This window comes from Staurois parvus, unplaced genomic scaffold (genome assembly GCF_062004578.1).
Source record: "Staurois parvus isolate SC_StPar_1 unplaced genomic scaffold, SC_StPar_1.0 ptg000149l, whole genome shotgun sequence".
Taxonomy (NCBI): domain Eukaryota; kingdom Metazoa; phylum Chordata; class Amphibia; order Anura; family Ranidae; genus Staurois; species Staurois parvus.
Window position 1 is genome coordinate 2,941,503 of NW_028317945.1, and position 23,727 is coordinate 2,965,229.

Genomic DNA, 23,727 nt, shown 5'->3' on the forward strand with positions numbered 1-23,727 from the left:
ATTTTTTTCGTCAAAGTCTAATCTGGATTTTCTATTCTTCAGGCTTATGAATGGTTTGCATCTTGTGGTGAACCCTCTGTATTTGCTCTTGTGAAGTCTTCTCATGATTGTAGACTTTGACAATGATATGCCCACCTCCTGAAGAGCGTCCTTCACTTGTCTGGATGTTGTGAATGGGTTTTCCGTTACCATAAAGAGGATCCTGCGATCATCCACCACTGTTGTGTTCCATGAGCGTCCATGCATTTTTATGTTGCAGAGCTCACCAGTGCGTTGTTTCCTCAGAATGTACCAAACTGTTGATTTGGCCACTCCTAATGTTGCTGCTATCTCTCTGATGGATTCACTTGCATGGACAGCTCCTTTGAACGCATGATTTAGGTTCACAGCAATAGATTTCAAATGCAAATACCACACTTCAACTCCAGACCTTTTACCTGCTTAATTGATGAAGAAATAATGAAGGAGTAGCCCACACCTGGCTATGAAACAGCTTTTGATTCATTTGTCCAATTACTTTTGGTCCCTTGAAAAAGGGGGGGATGGCTACTCTTAAGAGCTGTAATTCCTAGACCCTTCCTTTAGTTCGGATGTACATACCCTCAAATTAAACCAGAGAGTGTGAACTTTCATCCCATATCCATTATATAACTATAGCTTGAATATGTTTTGGTAAATACCTGGAAGAAAAAAAAAAAATTGTGCCTGTGTCGAAATATACCGTATTTTTCGCTCCATAAGACGCACCTGACCATAAGACGCACCTAGGTTTTAGAGGCAGAAAACAGGGAAAAAAAATTCTGAACTAATGGACTGCAGACATAGTACAGGAGATGACCAGAGACTGCAGACACAGTACAGGAGATGACCAGAGACTGCAGACACAGTACAGGAGATGACCAGAGACTGCAGACACAGTACAGGGGATGACCAGAGACTGCAGACACAGCACAGGGGATGACCAGAGACTGCAGACACAGCACAGGGGATGACCAGAGACTGCAGACACAGCACAGGGGATGACCAGAGACTGCAGACACAGCACAGGGGATGACCAGAGACTGCAGACACAGCACAGGAGATGACCAGAGACTGCAGACACAGTACAGGAGATGACCAGAGACTGCAGACACAGTACAGGGGATGACCAGAGACTGCAGACACAGCACAGGGGATGACCAGAGACTGCGGACAGCACAGGGGATGACCAGAGACTGCGGACAGCACAGGGGATGACCAGAGACTGCGGACAGCACAGGGGATGACCAGAGACTGCAGACAGCACAGGGGATGACCAGAGACTGCAGACAGCACAGGGGATGACCAGAGACTGCAGACAGCACAGGGGATGACCAGAGACTGCGGACAGCACAGGGGATGACCAGAGACTGCGGACAGCACAGGGGATGACCAGAGACTGCGGACAGCACAGGGGATGACCAGAGACTGCGGACAGCACAGGGGATGACCAGAGACTGCGGACAGCACAGGGGATGACCAGAGACTGCGGACAGCACAGGGGATGACCAGAGACTGCGGACAGCACAGGGGATGACCAGAGACTGCGGACACAGTACAGGAGATGACCAGAGACTGCGGACACAGTACAGGAGATGACCAGAGACTGCGGACACTGGTCATCTCCTGTACTGTCCGCAGTCTCTGGTCATCCCTGTGCTGTCCGCAGTCTCTGGTCATCTCCTGTACTGTGTCCGCAGTCTCTGGTCATCCCTGTACTGTGTCCGCAGTCTCTGGTCATCCCTGTACTGTGTCCGCAGTCTCTGGTCATCCCTGTACTGTGTCCGCAGTCTCTGGTCATCCCTGTACTGTGTCCGCAGTCTCTGGTCATCTCCTGTACTGTGTCCGCAGTCTCTGGTCATCTCCTGTACTGTGTCCGCAGTCTCTGGTCATCTCCTGTACTGTGTCCGCAGTCTCTGGTCATCCCTGTACTGTGTCCGCAGTCTCTGGTCATCCCTGTACTGTGTCCGCAGTCTCTGGTCATCCCTGTACTGTGTCCGCAGTCTCTGGTCATCCCTGTACTGTGTCCGCAGTCTCTGGTCATCCCTGTACTGTGTCCGCAGTCTCTGGTCATCCCTGTACTGTGTCCGCAGTCTCTGGTCATCCCTGTACTGTGTCCGCAGTCTCTGATCATCCCTGTACTGTGTCCGCAGTCTCTGGTCACCCCTGTACTGTGTCCGCAGTCTCTGGTCACCCCTGTACTGTGTCCGCAGTCTCTGGTCACCCCTGTACTGTGTCCGCAGTCTCTGGTCACCCCTGTACTGTGTCCGCAGTCTCTGGTCACCCCTGTACTGTGTCCGCAGTCTCTGGTCATCCCTGTACTGTGTCCGCAGTCTCTGGTCATCCCTGTACTGTGTCCGCAGTCTCTGGTCATCCCTGTACTGTGTCCGCAGTCTCTGGTCATCCCTGTACTGTGTCCGCAGTCTCTGGTCATCCCTGTACTGTGTCCGCAGTCTCTGGTCATCCCTGTACTGTGTCCGCAGTCTCTGGTCATCCCTGTACTGTGTCCGCAGTCTCTGGTCATCCCTGTACTGTGTCCGCAGTCTCTGGTCATCCCTGTACTGTGTCCGCAGTCTCTGGTCATCCCTGTACTGTGTCCGCAGTCTCTGGTCATCCCTGTACTGTGTCCGCAGTCTCTGGTCATCTCCTGTACTTTCCGCAGTCACTGGTCATCCCTGTACTGTGTCCGCAGTCACTGGTCATCCCTGTACTGTGTCCGCAGTCTCTGGTCATCCCTGTACTGTGTCCGCAGTCTCTGGTCATCTCCTGTACTGTGTCCGCAGTCTCTGGTCATCTCCTGTACTGTGTCCGCAGTCTCTGGTCATCTCCTGTACTGTGTCCGCAGTCTCTGGTCATCCCCTGTACTGTGTCCGCAGTCTCTGGTCATCCCTGTACTGTGTCCGCAGTCTCTGGTCATCCCTGTACTGTGTCCGCAGTCTCTGGTCATCCCTGTACTGTGTCCGCAGTCTCTGGTCATCCCTGTACTGTGTCCGCAGTCTCTGGTCATCCCTGTACTGTGTCCGCAGTCTCTGGTCATCCCTGTACTGTGTCCGCAGTCTCTGGTCATCCCTGTACTGTGTCCGCAGTCTCTGGTCATCCCTGTACTGTGTCCGCAGTCTCTGGTCATCCCTGTACTGTGTCCGCAGTCTCTGGTCATCCCTGTACTGTGTCCGCAGTCTCTGGTCATCCCTGTGCTGTCCGCAGTCTCTGGTCATCCCTGTACTGTGTCCGCAGTCTCTGGTCATCCCTGTACTGTCCGCAGTCTCTGGTCATCCCTGTACTGTCCGCAGTCTCTGGTCATCCCTGTACTATGTCCGCAGTCTCTGGTCATCCCTGTACTATGTCCGCAGTCTCTGGTCATCCCTGTACTATGTCCGCAGTCTCTGGTCATCCCTGTACTATGTCCGCAGTCTCTGGTCATCCCTGTACTGTCCGCAGTCTCTGGTCATCTCCTGTACTTTCCGCAGTCTCTGGTCATCCCTGTACTGTCCGCAGTCACTGGTCATCCCTGTACTGTGTCCGCAGTCTCTGGTCATCTCCTGTACTGTGTCCGCAGTCTCTGGTCATCCCTGTACTGTCCGCAGTCTCTGGTCATCCCTGTACTGTGTCCGCAGTCTCTGGTCATCCCTGTACTGTGTCCGCAGTCTCTGGTCATCCCTGTACTGTGTCCGCAGTCTCTGGTCATCCCTGTACTGTGTCCGCAGTCTCTGGTCATCCCTGTACTTTCCGCAGTCTCTGGTCATCCCTGTACTTTCCGCAGTCTCTGGTCATCCCTGTACTTTCCGCAGTCTCTGGTCATCTCCTGTACTGTCCGCAGTCTCTGGTCATCTCCTGTACTGTGTCCGCAGTCTCTGGTCATCTCCTGTACTGTGTCCGCAGTCTCTGGTCATCTCCTGTACTGTGTCCGCAGTCTCTGGTCATCTCCTGTACTGTGTCCGCAGTCTCTGGTCATCTTTTGTACTGTGTCCGCAGTCTCTGGTCATCTCCTGTACTGTCCGCAGTCTCTGGTCATCTCCTGTACTGTCCGCAGTCTCTGGTCCTCTCCTGTACTGTCCGCAGTCTCTGGTCATCTCCTGTACTGTCCGCAGTCTCTGGTCATCTCCTGTACTGTGTCCGCAGTCTCTGGTCATCCCTGTACTGTCCGCAGTCTCTGGTCATCCCTGTACTGTCCGCAGTCTCTGGTCATCTCCTGTACTGTGTCCGCAGTCTCTGGTCATCCCTGTACTGTGTCCGCAGTCTCTGGTCATCCCTGTACTGTGTCCGCAGTCTCTGGTCATCCCTGTACTGTCCGCAGTCTCTGGTCATCCCTGTACTGTTAATTAGTTTGCACTACTGTACGAGTTGTTTTTTCTAAACCAAAAGCTCGATATTCAGGTTTCATTGCAGTGTTGGCACTTTGAAAGAAATAAGTTGGTTTTGGGTTGCAGTTTGGGCACTCGGGCTCAAAAAGGTTCGCCATCACTGCCCTAGAGATTAAAATGGTGGGTGTTGCAATTTTTTATGTCACACACTATTTGCACAGCAGTTTTTCAAATGCAATTTTTTTTTAAAAACAAAATACACTTTAATGAATTTGAATGCACAAAACACAATCTTATACCCAATTGTTTTGCAAAATATAAAAGATGATGTTATGCTGAGTAAAGAGATACCCAACATGTCACGCTTTAAAATTACGCACGTTCATGGAATGGCAACAAACTATGATACTTAAAAATCCCCATAGACCATGCCTTAAAAGCATTTACAGGTTACTAGTTTAGAATTAGACAGCAGGTCTTTTGCTAGAATTATTGCTCTTGCTCTGATGTTCGCTGCAATTCCTCACGTGTGATACAATCATCGTTTACGTATGAGTGCAGGACCGACGTATGTTCAACTTTGCCCACTAGCACGGTAGGAACTTTAAAAAAATTATTGTGATTATTAATTATATTTGAATTTTTTTATATCTTTTTACACTGCCTTTAAACTTTTTTTTTTTTTTAGCACTTTTATTGCTAACATAAGGGATGAACAACATTCATTGTGATAGCATGCTCAGTAACAGGTCCTCTTTACGGAGATCTGGGATCTATTAAACCCCAGATCTCTCCTCTGCCCTTAAAACCATCTGATCAAACTGAGACCGATTTGAACAGATGCTTTCCCAAGCCAAAAATGGCTTGTTAACATGCTGGAGAAACCAGAAGTGACAAAATGCTCATCATTTCCAGTCTTTTATACCATAGAGACATATAAAAGATCTGGTCCCCGATCAATGGTAAGCCGGCAGAACTGCTAGCTTCAGCCCTGCGCTCCACTGTTGGATGAGAGAGGCTAGCGAGGCACTGGAGGGTGCAGGAGGTGGGGGCCCCTTTCATTACCTGTAAAAGCAATTAGCCACTAGGATTGCTTTTATATGAAAGAGCAAACAATATCGGGATGATGCCTGCAACTGCAAGCATCATCCCGGTATACCCATTTCAACCTCACGATGCAACGGTATGTCACAAGGGCTGAAGTGGGTAACTTCCCCTTACCTGGGTAAAAACCTTTTAAAATACCACCTTCAGGAATCAATATATGTTTTCTCACGCATGTCCTAAAACAATACCACCACCATTTAGAATAAATCTTGAGGCGCTCCTCCTTAGGCAACATTTACACTAGATGGTCCACAAGCACCTTGCAGAGATTAAGATGGGTTATATAATCTATTGGGGAGGATCAGCCACATGAATAATGTCTGCTTATGACATTGGACTAGACCAGCGGTCTCCAAACTCAGCCCGGGGCCAGATGTGGCCCTTTGCTTGCCCTTATCTGGCCCTTGGAGCACTATTTCACCAACTGACACCAATGATGGGGCACCATTTCTATTACTGACACCATCAATGGGGCAATATTAATTTCATTGATATCAACAATGGAGCACTATTTCCCTCCCCTCAAAACCACTGATACTGGGGCATTTTCTACTCCCAATGGCCATATTCCAGCCCCCCTAAAACCTGAAGGACAATAAACTGACCCCTTGCTTGGAAAGTTTGGAGACCCCTGGACTAGACAATCTACCTGAACGGATCCAAAGGAAATTGATGCTCCAAACCTCTTCCCACCCCCATAGTTTGAGTACCCCTCTCACTCTCATTACCTCTTCTATGCTTACGAATCGGTTTTGTTGTAATTGTCTAATCTGTGTTTCTGTTAACTTTTCTTGTGTCACTCATGTGAACTGTACCATTACAGTTGTTGGTTAACCTACATTTTTTTGTTTTATAATGGAAAAAAAAAAAAAACGCAAACTGGGCCCATCTGGTCAACAGGGCAATCATATAAATATACAAAAATATGCTACAGAAGCTGAGGGTAAAGGTGATGGACTGGCCAAGCATGTCTCCAGACCTAAACCCTATTGAGCACCTGTGGGGCATCCTTAAACAGAAGGTGGAGGAGAGCAAGGTCTTTAACATCCACCAGCTCCGTGATGTCGTAATGGAGGAGTGGAAGAGAACTCCAGTGGCAACCTGTGAAGCTCTGGTGAACGCCATGCCCAAGGGGTTAAGGCAGTGCTGGAAAATAATGGTGGCCACACAAAATATTGAGACTTTGGGCCCAATTTGGACATTTTCACAAAAGGGATGTACTCACTTTTGTTGCCAGCAGTTTAGACATTAATGGCTGTGTGTTGAGTTATTTTGAGGGGACAACAAATTTACACTGTTATACACGCTGTACAGTCACTACTTTAATTTGTAGCAAAGTGTCATTTCTTCAGTGTTGTCACATGAAAAGATATAATAAAATATTTACAAAAATATGAGGGGTGTACTCACTTCTGTGAGATACTGTAAAATTTATATATATATATATATATATATATATATTTTATTATACACACACAATATTGCCAAAAGTATTGGGACGCCTGCCTTTGCACGCATATGAAGTTTAATGGCATCCCAGTCCGTAGGGGGTCAAAACTGAGTTGGCCCACGCTTTGCAGTTATAACTTTTCTGGGAAGGATGTCACACATTAGTCAGGCACTGATGTCAGACGAGAAGGCCTGGCTCGCTGTCTCTGCTCCAATTCATCCCAAAGATGTTCTATCGGGTTGAGGTCAGGGCTCGGTGCAGGCCACCCCAAACTCACTCATCCATATATCTTTATGGACCTTGCTTTGTGAAATGGTGTACAGTAATGTTTGAACATGAAAGGGCCATCCCCAAACTGTTCCCACAAAATTGGGAGCATGAAATTATCCAAAATGTCTTGGTAAACTGAAACCTCAAGAGTCACACACACACTAAAATAAGTATTGGATACGTCACCATTTTTCTCAGTCAATATATTTCTAAACATGCTATTGAAACTTTCACCACATGTCAGTAATAACCAATGCAATCCATACATACAAAAAAACCCAAAAAAACACAAACATTCAAAAATGTAATTATGCGTAACAAAATGGAATGGCAGAGGGAAAACGTACTGAACACATGAAGAAAGGGAGGTGCAAAAAGGCATGGAAAGCCAAGACAACAGCTGAAATCTATCAGTAGTTAGAAAGCAATCCTTCCCCTTGTCAGTGCAAATTAATATCAGCTGGTTCAGTTAAAACTGATGGCCTATAAAAAGGTGTCTCATTACGAAGGTGTCCAACAATAAACATCTCATGATGGGTAAAAGCAAAGAACTCTCGCGAGACCTTCGCAACCTTATTGTTGCAAAACATACTGATGGAATTGGTTTCAGGATTTAAAAACTTCTGAATGTTCCAGTGAATACTGTTGGGCCATAATCCAGAAGTAAAAAGAACATAATTTCACCATAAACCGGCCCAGACCAGGTGCTCTTCACAAGAGTGAAAAGAATTATAGAAGAGTTACCCAAGAGCAAAGGACCACATGTGGAAAGTTTTAGAAACACCTGGAATTAGCAGGTACAATTATCGTATTTTTCGCTCCATTAGACGCACTTTTTTTCCCTCAAAAAAAGGGGGAATAATGTCAGTGCATCTTATGGAGCGAATGTAAAGCGGCCGCCACCATGTCAGAATATCAGGCCGGCCGCTCAGCTCTTCTCTCCTGCAGGACCTTACCTGTTCCTCTCTCCAGCGCTGCAGTCTTCCGCGGCGGCTTCTGTGACAGCCGGGTGCCCACTGCGCATGCGTGAGAAGCGCTGAGCTTTGTGAATGGTCCGGTGTCTTCTGGGATACATGACAGGTCCCAGAAGGCTCCAGGTCATTTACAAAACACAGAGCTTCTCGCGCATGTGCAGTGGGCACCCGGCCGTCATAGAACCCGCCGCGGGAAGAAGGAAGGACAACTCCGCGGAAGTGGTACCTGTCAAATTCAGGTACCCGTTCCCCCTCCCTCCCCAAAGGTCCGCAGCCTCTGGTCATCCCCTGTACTGGGTCCGCAGTCTCTGGTCATCCCCTGTACTGGGTCCGCAGTCTCTGGTCATCCCCTGTACTGGGTCCGCAGTCTCTGGTCATCCCCTGTACTGGGTCCGCAGTCTCTGGTCATCCCCTGTACTGGGTCCGCAGTCTCTGGTCATCCCCTGTACTGGGTCCGCAGTCTCTGGTCATCCCCTGTACTGGGTCCGCAGTCTCTGGTCATCCCCCGTACTGGGTCTGCAGTCTCTGGTAATCCCCTGTACTGGGTCCGCAGTCTCTGGTCATCCCCTGTACTGGGTCTGCAGTCCATTGGTTCAAAATATTTTTCTTTTCCCCCCAGCCCGTGCCCCAACCTCTCCATCATGACCAACAATGCCACCATCACCCCCACCCCGCACGTCAGAGTACTAGGTGTCATTCTAGACTCCAATCGCTGTCAAATTCATGCAGACTCCACCTCCGCAACATCTCCAAAATACGCACGTTCCTAACTCCAGAAACCACAAAGCAACTCATTCACTCCCTTATCATATCACGACTTGACTACTGCAACTCCCTTCTCGACGGCCTACCCCAACACGGGCTATCCCCGCTTCAGTCTATCCTGAATTCTGCGGCCAGACTAATCCACCTTACCAACAGCTCCGTATCCGCCACCCCCCTCTGCCAATCCCTCCACTGGCTTCCGATTGCCCAAAAGCATAAAATTCAAAATACTAACACTGATGTACAAAGCTGTTCATAACACTGCCCCAAACTACATCACCGACCTGATATCCATCTACCACCCAAAACGCACTCTCCGCTCCTCACAAGACCTCCTACTCTCCAGTTCCTTGGTCTCCTCCTCCCATTCCCTCCTCCAGGACTTCTCCAGGGCTTCTCCCATCCTCTGGAACTCACTACCCCAATCCATCAGACTGTCACCGACCCTCCTCACCCTGAAAACCCATCTTTTCAGAGAAGCCTACCCTGCCCTCACCTAACTGCTGATCTCCTCCGCTCTCCCCACCACTCCATCCCCCACAGCTATTTCCTCCTGTACCACTCTCCTCTCCCTCCTAGATTGTAACCTCCAAGGAGCGGGGCCCTCAAACCCCTCGTGTATTTTATTGTATTGTTACTGTACGGTCTCATGTATTGTCTCCTATTGTAATGTACAGCGCTGAGCAAACTGTTGGCGCTATATAAATACTGTGTAATAATAATAATAATGCACTCAACTGCCATGGCCTATATGCACACTTACCATGCAAGACTCCATTGCTGAAGAAAAAGCATGTTGTTTAACGTTTGCTGCACAACATTTAGACAAGCCTGTGAATAACTGGGAGAATATAGTCTGGTCAGATGAGACCAAAATTGAACTCTTTGGATGTCACAATACACACTATGTTTGGAGGTCAAATGGCACTACACATCACCCCAAAAACAGGTAGGAACATCATGGTGTGGGGCTGTTTTTCAGCATACAGTACTGACAAAATTAATTTCATTGAAGGAAGGAAGAATGGAAAAAGGTACCAAGACACTGCTAATAAAAATCTGCTGCCCTGCTCAACAAGGATGAAGATGAAACTAGGGTGGGCATTTCAGCAAGACAATGATCCCAAAACACAAAGCAAAGGAAACTCTCAAATGGTTACACACACACACACACACACACACACACACTTAAATAAGCTGTGGTCGCTGAGGAGAGCAAACTAGTAACAGTGTCTCATTCACCCCTGGTTCACATTAGTGCGGGCAGTGCGGCCCACATTTGCACAGGCATGGCAGCCCATTGATTGAAATGGGCTGCTGTGCCCACATTTCACACAAGGAAAAGGTGCATGCTTCTTTTCCAAAACACATCCACACAGAAACCACATGGTCTTTTTGACTATGCGGTTCCTGCACCCGCGATTGCACAGAATGAATGGCACCCCCATGTGTCTTGTAAGAGAAACGCGATACGGCAGTGGGTGGTTTGTGGATCCAGTCCAGTGAGTTATAGATTTAACTTTACCTATAAAGATGAATAAAATACAGACATGGCAAATAATATAGCTTGTTTTACAAGTAATCCATTTTTATTTATAGCTAGCCTTCATAATAAAAAATGTACATGAATAATTAATAACTTTTTAACTAAACCTATTCCTCAAAATGTGAAAATAATCCAATCTGCAAACACCCAGAAAATGTTGTACACTAGTTAAAACAGAACTAAAAACTCTCAATCAGCATTAACTATTTTTAGGCCTTAAGCTACTAGTCTTAGTAAATAGATATGAAGGTACGTTATTTTTTTACATTTCAGTTACTTCCTGGTTTCTGGCCTAGGCTAAAGTGATGTCACACATCTAGGAGACTTTGGGCAATATTTTGGGGTTTTTTTTTTAATCTGGAGGAGGTGAGCAGGGACCTTTTCAGCTGAGCACACCCTCCTGTCTGCATGCCTGAGCTAAGGACAGATGGATTCCAGGAAGTAAATGATAGATCATTTGCCCTTACTCAAGAAGGCTGCAGCTAGAATTGCTAGGGAGAGTTTTTCAAAGTGATATCTTAACAAAATAAAGCATGGAGACATGGATGGGTGAGTTTGCTTTGAATACTAAAAAATAAGTTAAATAGCTATTTCAGTTTGTGGTGCTCATATACAGTTAAGACCCGCTTTAACAAAAGAGAAATTACTAAAAATGGATTTGTAGCTTTGGATGTCCACACAAAAGGCCCAATGACGAATGGCAACAATCAGGTGATTCAAAGATAGTGATTTTCATGGTTTACCTTTTCTGACTCTTCTTTCTTCTTTTTCTTGTCTGTTGTTCCCTCAGGATGAGGCAAGACAACGGGTGTTGGCAGAAGTACCGTGGCTGGTGGACTTGGTAATGGTGGAGGAGAGGATGTTGCAGGTGTAGAATTTGGTGATGAGGGGAGCACAGAAGATGCCACAGGTTTTGGGCTTTCTAATCCATGCTCCCTCTTGCTCTTGCTGTGTTTCCTATGTTTGTCCTCTTTGTGCTTATCCTTTTTCTTTTTACTCTTTTTTGATTTCTTTTTCTTCTTCATTTCCCGAATGGAATCGTCAATTACAAGTTCTCCACCCTCAATTTCCCCTCCAGAAGAAGAAGCCGTATCTGGAGTGCCACCGTGCCGTGGTGTGTGACTTTCTTTTTTGTGTTTCTTGTGACTACTTTTCTCAGTTTCATCTCTAGATTTCTTGCTGCTCTTTTTGGAAGAACTTCTGTCACTACATACTGAACTTTCCTGTGTTTGGAGTGGTCGTTCACTAGTCTTTTCTTTGGGAGAAAGAATAAGTTTCATCTTTAAACCTTCAGGCTCACGTAAAGTTAAAGGCTTGGGCTTTTTTGATTTGTGGGAGAGATCCTCAGGAGTGTCTTCTCCACCCTTTTTACGATTTTCTTTTCGGGTTACTTGGACTGGAGACTGAAACCCAACAGGGGACGCCAGTATCTTTTCAGCTTTTTTGGAAGAGTGTTTGCTTGAAGAAACTACAGGGGAGGAAATGGAGTTGAGCAGATCCATAGCTGTATCGGAGGATGGAGAGGAGCTGGGATGAGAATGTTTTTTCTTCTTTTTCATGTCTGAAGAAGACAAATCTGTAGATAAAATAGTAAGGGACATATGTAAGCAGAATTCCATAAGCAAGGATTGAGACGGACATATGCAATCATTGAAAAACACCACCACTGCAAAATAAAAAAGGTAGAAACATAGTGAGAATGCATAGTGAATAATAGAAAAAGTCAAGTCAAACCAAATACAATTCATTTATTAAACCTTTACGCTACAAGAGGACCGCTAATATGAAATTTTATTGTGTGACAATGTTTACTAGCCCCCTGGATGACAGCTCACAGACTGATTTTATGTAAGTTGTGCTGTCAAAACAGGGAAAATTAGCTTGTTTCTTCCTTTATTAGACCAGTTAAGCTAGAACAGGTTAAGAGACAAGAGTTACCACACATACACAATTTTTATTAAAAATTCTTCTATGCGTGACTGCCCTTTTAAAAAATGGGGACAAAATAAACAGCAAGTGTTTTTCAAAGAAAATGTTTAATACTTTTACAGTATTTTAACCTCCCTGGCGGTATGATTATGTCAGGAATTTTGTACCAAAAGCGGTACCATTTTTTTGCATGGAAATATGTATTTTTTTTATTGTAGTTTGTATTGAAATTTAGGAATAACTCCCTGAAATCTGTCCGAACAAGAGTCTAGTAAACATTCCGGATATGATAAAACTTGAAACACGAAATCATAAATTATAATTTAATAAATACTCATAAAAAATAATAATATAATAATAATAAATTTAATTCAATAATATAATCAAACCAAAAAACACTGAAATTTGAAATATAGCGCCAAGTTCGCACATCACTGAGCAAAGTTGCGAAATCGTTTTCAGTGTCTGATGACGAATTTCCCCCATGAATCATTATCACTCAATTCTGCAAGTGGTTCTAATTTACTATCGCTGTTCTCTAGCCGGTCTAAAACAGATTTTGACCTAAAGGGACGCTTTTTGGACGCCGTGGACTTTTCTCAGTTTCCAGGCAGAAAGAACAGTCAAAATGCAGGCAGGGCACAGGACAAAGCAGTAGGGACAAAATGTATGTGAAATGCTTTGATACAGGAATGTTTTGCTATGAAATAATCGTTTTAAAAAAAAAGGTCATTTTTAAATTTTCAAATTTGCTGCCGGTTCCGGCGCCCGTACGTCCCGACGTCACAGGGACCGGAACACGGAAACCAGATGCCGGCATCGGCCGGAGGAGATGGCCGGGGACGCTGCAGGGGACGCATCGCGGGAGCGAAGGACAAGGTAAGCGCTGTAGGGAATCCCTGTGCAATGCCGCATGGTAAGCCCGAGTGTAGCTCGGGGTTACCACTTTTGGTACTGAAACTTTACCCCGAGCTACACTCGGGAATACCGCCAGGGAGGTTAAGGTTATGTTATGTGAAAAGATCTTCTTTAAGAAGTATAAAAGGTCAGAAAAAAGATACAAGAGTGGAGAAGACCAATGAAACATCACATTATCTGAAGCGGGGAAGGTAAAGTTTTAACAAATTTTCTAAAAACTCTATTAGCCGGCTCCAGAACGATACTTAAAAATCAAGCATTCAGCCTCATGGCTTTTTGGTTGCAGCACAGGCAGGTTTGGCCATCTGTCTTGGCCCCTGCCTGTTCCTTCACACCGAGTCCTGTCCAAGTCTGTAAACTGAGTTTTTCTGCTACTACAGCACTGACTTACCAGCCCAGTACCATCTGCCTGATGTTATGCAGGCCATAGATGGGGAGAAAAACGGCCGATTTTTCGTCCGAAAATAAAGCCGGCCGATTATCTTATCGTTAGTGGACGATTTTGTCGGCCGTTTTTCGTGTATTTTGGACTTTCAGATTATCGGTGATGTTGGAAAATTTTCGAAAAACGCCCGACTTTATCCTCATTGATGGTCAAAAACGAACGATCGTTTTCCGAAAAAGGATCACAAAGGCCACAAAATGACATCATTTCCCGTTATAGGTTACTCATTAATCGGCCGATTTTCGTAATAATTGGTGGTCAGGTAAGTTTTTTAGACCGACCGATAGTTCGTTAATCGGCCGAAAATCTGCCGTTTTTCTCCCCATCTATGGCCTGCATTAGACTCACTTTTTATGGACCAATTCCACCTGAGCGCAATTGGACACCTGATCTCAGACACCCTTTCCTGTCTGGACAGGCTCTTCACAACTTACTATCTGCTTCTCTTTAGGAGAAAAATGCTTCATTTTTCACAATATATTCTGTACATTAACAGACAGTTACTAGTACAACTATACACATTAATATTTCAATTAGACACATTCATTTTTCCTCCCTATTATACACAAGGTAAATACATAAAATTAAAGGACATTCCATAGTCCTGCAGATTAGTGAAAATAGAAAAAAAAAAATATGTACGATGTCCACATTTAGCTCTTCAGAAAATCTATCCTAATATTGTTCTAAAGGGAAAACTTTTTCTGCCCCCAAGTCCTATCATGATACTCTTGTATTATTTTTATACTAGCACTGGAAGACACAATGGGGTTGAATTGTTAAAACTGGAGCAATCAAAATCTGGTGAAGCTCTGCATAGAAACTAATCACCTTCCAGGTTTGTTTGTCAAAGCTTAATTAAATAAGCTGATTGTCTACCATGCAGTGCTGCACCAGCTTTTGCATTCTCCAGTTTTAGTAAATCAACCCCATGATGAATAAATTAAATAAATGGACTCCAACCACTTTTTCCCTTGAAGGATGTACTCATCCCTAACGCATAAAACTAGTCAAGGAAGACCAACCTCTTTGGGACTTTTACCATACTACAATAATTAAAATATTCAACTACTGTTAATATGATCATGATTTTATTAGAAACAATATGTTAAAAACTAACTAAAAACAGGTTGAACATAATACTGGTTACATAAAAGTTTTTTTATCAACAATATCCATTACAGTAATCCTATACATTCTCATGTGTATAAATGAAAAGCATTAATGGCCAGGTTATCTTCATGTATGAATTTACATCTTTATACACTATAGAGAGGGATTTCCACAACAACCAAAGAAGTCGACAAAGGTACAGTACATGGAACATGTCAAGGTGTTCTGGGCCCATTACAGCTTGACATTCTGAAGAATACTGTAGTTCCTTAAAATACCAAAATAAGTTGGTCTTTTTTCTAGCACTCCAAGAAAAAAAAACGAAAAAAAAAACACAACCATACAGAGATTGGCGGATCTTACATTCTACTATGGCACACAGTGAAGTGGGTTACTTCGCAATGCACTATTCTAGTCATCATGGCGGAAGGATATGTCTACTCCAGATATAGGAGAGATAACATTGGCTAGTTAGTTCACCTAGCAGCTGGTTTTATGTAATTGCTGTGGACACACACCTGGGAAATATGTGTCATCAGAGGAATGCTTCTTTTTCTTCTTATGAGATTCTGTTGGCAAAAGCGCAAATTCTGTTTCCTACAAAACATAAGTATTGTACTTTATGACTATTTTGTGAAAAACATCATTTGGATTCGTACAAAGTTAAAGTACTAATATAGCATGCTAGATACAATAAATTTGGCGTCTCTCAACAATAGTAGATAAAAACTAATATGAGGAAAATTATTGACAGAAGGAGAAACTACATTGACAAGAATACAGGCAGCACTCCATAGTGTAAGAGACAAATGTCTTAATGTAACAGAGAACTCAACAGATGTAAGATTAATCTTGAGGCTAATACAAACACACCAAGTTATGTAGTCAATAAAATCTTTTCCCAATGTCAATGTCCTTGACTGTATATTAGAAAAAAAACAGAAAAAAACTATAACAAGGCAAAAACGTTTCAGATTTCAAAAGTAAAACGTTTGCTGAAATTCAAATTAAAAAAATGAATCACAAAAGTTTGGAGTAAAACAGCAGGAGACAGTAATCAGGGGGCACTATTAAGCCTTTTTTATACAAGCTGTTTAACTGTATACACTGGCTTGCAGCAGCAAGAATCAGCAGACTCTTGTGGCTGGAATCACAGGTGTAGGTGAAGAGTGGTGGCCGCTCAGCCTATACGAAGTATTAACAGGCTGACAGCAGCCATCGCTGTTTGCACGTAGCCACAAAAAAAATCATCTGTTGCAAGGGAATGCATGCCCAGGCCTGAATGCATCCAAGGCTACATGTGAACAGCAACAACTGCTGTAAGCCTGTCATTTCAGCCTCAAGAATCTGCTGATTCTTGCCACTCGAATCTGGTGTATGCAGCTAAAGGCCATGTGAATGAATGCTCCAAGTCTACCATCCTAAAGCCAATTTGATTTTATGCCAGGAAAATTAGTAAAAGTTAACAAAAGAGAAAAGCATTGTACAAGGAACAAGATAGTTCCCCAATTTTTGATCAATCGGCTTTCTCCTAGCAGCTAGCTGGCTCTAAAATCTCATCCAACCATTGGAGCCCCTATCAGGGTGGCCCAAGGGACCTTCCAGCTACCAGCGATTTCCTCTCATCCAATCCCCAATGACTCCAGTGATGGGAAGAGCAGATTTCCCCTAAGGTTTGAAAAACAAACAACTCAAGTGTATTACAGACGCAGGGAAATTCATTCTCCTGCATTATATGACACAAAATGGTTTGTTTGCCTGTATGACAATCCAAAACCTACTCTTACCACCAATAAACACGATGGCAGCTTTTCACATCCAACCCTTTCTGAAATCTTTACCAGGTCGACAACAACTTTCCAAACCTCTTTCCCCTTTTGAAATCTTATGCCATAATGTTATAAATATGCTTAATTTACTCTCCCTTCTATATAGGATCATCATTACAATGCCTAAAGACTATATTCCCCCACACGAACAGAAGTGGGAATCTGAACTCAGCATCACACTTACTCAAAGAAAAGTTCAGAGGGACATCCTGTAAGTACACAAGTTGTCCATAGCCAATTGATTTCAGGAACAAGGCTATAAAATTGTTAACATGAGAATACTGGTTCCCATGCCTTCTCCACAAAATGATTCCACAGGTCCTGAGTACTGGCTGAACATGTCAGTCTGAACCAGGAACACAACTACATACATTTTGGAGTTGCCCTCCACTGGGCCATTCTGAACAGAGGTCTGCAGACTAACTCTCCAGCTTATTTCTGTGGACCTAGGGACAAAACTCTTCAGATACCTACTTCATATCAACAAAGTGCCTTTAGAGTGCTACAAATCCTCCTTGTTAGCCCATCTTCTCAATGTGTCTCAACACCCCCTACTACTCACTTTTAGTTTACCAAAATTAGCCTCCCTCCACAACCAAGAAAGAAAATTTAGCAACACATGGTTTCCCTGGACAGAATTTACATGTTCCATGATACACAAACACATATTGACTCCTGGCCCCTCCTCCCTTACAGACTGAGAAAGATTGATGGAACTATTGAAATATTCTAATGGGAATAGCTCAGGGACAAACAGATTACTTATAAAATAACAGTTTACAATCTTTTTCCAAGTTGGGATTTGGGGACACCCAGATTCCAGGGTAGCAGTTGTATTTATCCCACCCCCTTTTCCATTTTGTCTTTTCCCCTCTCCTTCCTACTGCTTCTGAACCTACCTAAACGAACATACCATTTCAATACCCTAGGGCCCCCTCTTCATTATTCCCATTCTGCACCTATTCAAAGCAACTATTTGCTGTCTATTTTCTTCACAGGAAGAAAACATACAATGGGATCACAAAAATGAAAACTGGGACAATACTTATGTTGAGGCAGACGTGATGTAGCAAACCATCAAAAAACAATTACTTCTATTTCGTTTTCTTAGAACGAAGTGACACTAACAAAAATAAAATTACAAGATCACATTGGTTCCAGTGAAGAAGATTTATCTCAGAGTTTTTAGAGGCAGTGATATCAGATGATATGTCTTTAAAAAAGTTTAAGCTGAATGAAGCAAGGGTTCCTGATAACACTTACCCCCAGTTCAAAGAACTTTGAGATATAGTCGCTGGGCCATTGACTGATATTTTTAATCAGGCTTATCTAAGAAGCCAACCATTAATGGCAGATAGTAGTGGTGCACCGAAATGAAAATTCTGGTACCAAAAATTCAGGACGCACTTGGCTGAAAACTGAAATGGACAGTTTTGAAAAACGTATAGATTTTTCAAATGCAATTTCTTTGGAAAAAAATACACTTTAATGAATACAAAAAAAAAAATATACTCCATTTTTTTTTTTTTTTTTTAAATATGAAAGATGATGTTATGCCAAGTAAATAGATACCCAACATGTCATGCTTTAAAAATACAAACGCTCGAGGAATGGCGCTAAACTAAGGAACTTAAAAATCTCCATGGGTGACAGTTTACAAAATTTCTACAGGTTACCAGTTTAAAGTTACAGAGGAGATCTAGTGCTAGAATTACTGCTCTCACTCTGGCGTTCGTGGCGATACCTCACACGTGGTTTGAATACCGTTTACATATGTGGGCGTGGCCTATGTATACGTTCACCACTGTGCGGGAGCACTTTACAATTTTTTTTTACATTTATTTTATTACTTTTTTTACACTGTCCCTTTAAAAAAATGTTATCACTTTTATTTCTGTCACATAGAATGCAAACATCCCTTGTGAAAGAAATAAGCAGCGACAGGTCCTCTTTATAGAAAGATCTGAGGTCAGTGAGACCCCACATCTCTCCTCTGCAATGTAAAGCATTAGATCAAAAAAAAAAAAAAAAAAAAAAAAAAAAAAAAAAAAAAAAAGCATTGATCTAGTGCTTTAAAAAAAAAAAAGCATGGCTCCAGAGGCCATCTTTCCTTCACTGATCTCCAAGCCCAGCTGCCAGGATTGTTGGAAGTGGTACTCTGAGTCTGAGAGCCAGCGGGGGCTAATTTTGGCACCTGTATCAGTGTATCAGTGCCTATTTTCATATCAGCCAAAGGCCGATAGGGGTATTTTCGGGCAAAACAAATTCTAAATCAGATCAGCATAAATCTGTTTTGGCTTTGTTTTGGACCAGGGTGGTGCTGTGGGCATACCCTATTTTGTTTTCAGCATTGCACTTGATGCTGTTCTACTTAATGATCTAATAAAAAAGATTGTACAAACTAGGACTTAACCCTCGGGTGCTTCAGTGGTATGCAGTGGGTAAAGGATAGATAGAATGTGGTTGTAAACGGAGCTCATTCAGAAAAGAGATCAGTCACTGTTTGGTGTACCACAAGGCTCTGTACTAGGTTCTATTCTATTTAACAAGTTTGTAAGGGATAGAACGGAAAGTTTGGAGAGCAAAGTATATCTTTTCATAATGAAGCAAATGTGTGCAATAGGGTTGATATTCCTGGAGGGGTTTGTGACATTGAACAGGACTTGGCATTGCTGGAAGATTGGTGAAAGCATTGAAAATTGCAGTTCAACATTTTTAAAAGCAAAATAATGCACTTACGGGGAAAAGAAAAAACTCTAACAGAGTATAATGTTTGATGTACAATGCTGGCAAGAACTTTTTATTCTGCAGATATAGAGGGTCTTATTTCCAATGATTAAAATATGAACAAATAATTCGACTTGGCAGTAGGGAAAGCAAATAGAATTCTGGGGTGCATCACTAGAAGGGTCACCAGCTGGAGGAAGGAGGTTCTGATTCCCCCATCTTTAGGTTAGGCCTCATATAGAATACTGTGTCCAGTTCTGGAGACCTCACTTAGAAAAATAAATTGATAATGAGTCCAAAGACAGGCAACAAAAGTGGTGAAAAGTCTAAACATATCAAGGAGAGACTGCAGGAACTTCATAAGTACACTGGTGAAAAAAGAAGGGACATGGAAAACTTGATCAAAACATTAAGTGTGTAAATAAGGTTTAGAAGGGCAGTATTTTCAATACGAAGATCAAAAACACAGAAAACATGACCACAAACCGTGGGAGAATAACTCAAAACTAACATTTGAAAAGTATTATTTTACCCAAAGAATTAATGTTTGTACCAGTTTTGCTGCTAATGAATTATTGTTTTCCTGGTGCTTATAGACCGATTCTCATTTCATGTTTTTAAGTCATTTTGGCAATAATAATTGTGTTAGAAGGATATCAATATTTGCATAGACATAGCAAGCAATAAATGCTGTGAAACCCAGGCATACTTTATAATAATTTTTCAAATACAATCTAGACTGTTCAACAGCCGCTGTGTAGACAAAACAGGAAACAACTCTTTTTTTAATAGATTTATTAAAGATGGCCAAACAAATCTTACCTTGGATCTCTTTTTAGAAGATTTCCGGACTTGTTCAGCAATCTCTTCTTCCTCACGTAAAAGATCTTTGTATGATCTCTTTTTCTCCCGCTGGCTCCTGCCAGCTGCCAAGCTCACATCCTCCATTCCACGATCTGCGTCCAGAATTTCTGATCATAAACAAAAGGAGCATGTCAAGTACTAAAGCACTTGGAACTCCCACAGCGCTGTGCATCAAATGCTGGAAAACTGAGCAGAATTTCTTCTTGGGACTACCTTTTGATTTAGTGCAATTCACTTTGACTAATGGAACTTGTTTAGCTGTCCACCTCCAGTTGAGTTTTTGCAGAATCTGTACTATATCACACACACACATATATATCTTTTTTTTTTTTTTTTTTAATATATCGGCTTCTGCTAAAAATATCAGTGTGTAATGTGAGGCATATTAGTTAATATCCAAAAAGTTCAAGTAACATAAGCAAGCACGGGTCGTGACATGTGAATGACCATAGACATGCCATTTGTAATTCAGGTGGGTGTTTAAAGACTGAGAGAAAAAGAGATGGGGGAGAAGGTTGTCCTTTTGCAACAACAGCCCATTTCTGAAAGTGTGAATTTATTCTGCACTTAGTGCCCTAGAAACAGGGGGCCCCCCGTTACCAGCTTACAAAATTTTCTATAATTCCTATGATTCAGCAGGAAAAAAAAAAAAAATACAAGAATACAGTACTTTTGTTTTTTGCTTTTCATTTTTTCCTATGAGCATGAAGTTGTACAACACCACAATGAAAACTCCTACCTCGAGAGTCACTGTATGCCATATCCAGGTCCAACACAGATTAGATGGTAAATAGTCATTCACAGCACCTACTGGCAGGAAGACAGGTTTGTTAAGACTCATAAGGAACCACTAAATGGCTTTTTAATAGGATATCATAAAAGCAGCACATATATACCGTATTTTCCGGCGTATAAGACGACCCCCTACTTTTCCTGTTTAAAATGTAGTGTTTGGGCTATACTCGCCGTATAAGACTACCCCTCTTCCAGTGCACACCAGTGGGAAGAATCGTGCCCCATCATTGGTGTCAGTGGGAGGAATAGTGCCCCATCATTGGTATTAGTGAGAGGAATAGTGCCCCATCATTGGTATCAGTGGGAGGAATAGTGCCCCATCATTGGTATCAGTGGGAGGAATAGTGCCCCATCATTGGTATCAGTGGGAGGAATAGTGCCCCATCATTGGTGTCAGTGGGAATAGTGCCCCACCATTGGTATCAGTGGCAGGAATAGCGCCCCATCATTGGTGTCAGTGGCAGGAATAGCGCCCCATCATTGGTGTCAGTGGCAGGAATAGCGCCCCATCATTGGTGTCAGTGGGAGGAATAGCGCCCCATCATTGGTGTCAGTGGGAGGAATAGCGCCCCATCATTGGTGTCAGTGGGAGGAATAGTGTCCCATCATTGGTGTCAGTGGGAGGAATAGTGCCCCATCATTGGTATCAGTGGGGGGGGGGGGGGGGGGGAGGTATAGTGTCCCATCGTTGGTGTCAGTGGGGGGTGGAATAGTGCCCCATCATTGGTGTCAGTGGGGGGTGGAATAGTACCCCATCATTGGTGTCAGTGGGGCGTGGTATAGTGCCCCATCATTGGTGTCAGTGGGGGGTGGAATAGTGCCCCATCATTGGTGTCAGTGGGGGGTGGAATAGTGCCCCATCATTGGTGTCAGTGGGGGGTGGAATAGTGCCCCATCATTGGTGTCAGTGGGGGGTGGAATAGTGCCCCATCATTGGTGTCAGTGGGGGGGGGGAGGAATAGTGCCCAATCGTTGGTGTCGGGGGGGGGGGGGGGGAGGAAAAGTGCCCCATCGTTGGTGTCAGTGGGAGGAATAATGCCCCATCATTGGTATCAGTGACACCAACGATGGGGCACTATTCCTCCCACTGACACTTGCTGACCCCTGTTCCAGTATGGTGCTGCTGCAGCCAGCATATGTGGTTGCAGCAGCACCTAAGCACGGAACACTTACCTGCATCTCCACTCGATTTTCGCGGGGCCGCTCAGCTCTGCCTCCTCGCCGGTGATTGGCCGCCTGCGTGCCTTTCCTGAGCTACAGTTCTAATGGCCAATCACCGGTGAGGAGGCGGAGCCGAGCAGCCGCGCGAACATCCAGTGGACGAACCGAAGGAAGGAGCAGCCGCGCTTCCTGGACCGGATCGTCGTGGGACCGGAGCCAGGTAAGAGACAGCAGCCCCTGCCCACCGCTGTACTTAGTTTCCCTTCTGTTGGAAGGGGGGGGGGTAGCAGCGGCGGCACCGCGCCGCCCCCCTAAAAAGTGTCAGCATGCCGTTACCGGCGTATAAGACGACCATGGACTTTTGAGAAGATTTTCAAGGGGTAAAAAGTCATCTTATACGCCCGAAAATACGATATATGTTTAACCATTGCAAGACCAGGCCTTTTTTTAACTTTTTTCTTTCACGTAAAAAGGAGCATTTTTTGCTAGAAAATTATTTAGAACTCCCAAGCATTATATACAGAGAAAAAAAAATATAGAGAGAATAAAATGGTGGGTGTTGCAATTTTTTTATGTCACACAGTGTTTGCGCAGCAGTTTTTCAAAAATTTTTCTTTTAGGAAAAAATACACTTAAAACAAATTTTAATGCACAAAAGACAATATAATACACAATTGTTTGGTAAAATATAAAAGACGATGTTGTTCCAAGTAAAAAGATACCAAAACATGCCAAGCCTTAAAATTGCACACACCTGTGCAACATCGACAAACTACATACATTTTATTATTCATTGGCAACGCTTTAAAATCCTTTACAGGTTACCACTTTAGATTTACACAGGAGGTCTGGAGCTAGAATTACTGCTCTTGATCTGACGTTTGAGGCGACACCTCACTTGTAGTGAGATTGCTGTTTACATACCAGTGCAGGACCAACGCATGCATTTGCCTTTGCACACGAGCACGGGTGCTTTAAAAAAAAAAAAAAAAAAAAAAGGGTTTTGTTTTTTGGTTTTTTTTTTTACACTGTCCCTTTCAATTTTTTTGATAATTTTTATTGTTATCACAAGGAATGTAAATATCCCCTGTAGTAACAACAGGTACTCTTTACTGAGAGATCTGAGGTCTATTAGAGCCCAGATCTCTCCTCTGCCCATAAAAGCTTCAGATTAAACCAATATCGGTATGACCAGTGGTTTTAGAACATCTGATGAAACTGGAAGTGACTAAATACTCATTGGCTGCACACTCGGGTCTCCCAGTGGGAGGGGAGAGCCCAGGATGGCTGTGGAAGGGGGGGGGGGGGGGGGGAATATCTCCTCTCGTAGCAATCTAGCGGCATACACAATCCACCCCCAACAACTTTTCTAAAACATAAAGCAGAACTACATTGCATCTCAGAATCACAAACCCACTAAAATAGCTATTTAATTCATTTTTAGTATTCAGAACAAGCTCATCCATCCATCTATCCATGTGTCCATGCTTTATTTTGCTGAGAATTTACTTAGAA

General features: G+C 43.6%; 1 protein-coding gene across 5 annotated transcripts in view; it reads right to left on the reverse strand.

Moving 5' to 3' along the window:
• Positions 1 to 23,727, reverse strand: part of HMGXB4 (HMG-box containing 4) — a 55,749-nt gene that overhangs the window by 25,333 nt on the left and 6,689 nt on the right. For 4 of the 5 annotated variants that reach the window (XM_089674241.1, XM_089674239.1, XM_089674240.1 and 1 more), the window contains exons 3-6: positions 20,996 to 21,066; positions 20,215 to 20,363; positions 15,355 to 15,433; positions 11,175 to 12,007 (exon numbers count right to left, since the gene is read on the reverse strand). In XM_089674241.1, the coding sequence (XP_089530367.1) occupies positions 11,175 to 12,007; positions 15,355 to 15,433; positions 20,215 to 20,363; positions 20,996 to 21,017 (1,083 nt within the window). In that variant the 5' untranslated portion in view covers positions 21,018 to 21,066. The remainder of the gene's footprint in view (positions 1 to 11,174; positions 12,008 to 15,354; positions 15,434 to 20,214; positions 20,364 to 20,995; positions 21,067 to 23,727) is intronic. The other variant, XM_089674238.1, reaches the window with a different exon arrangement.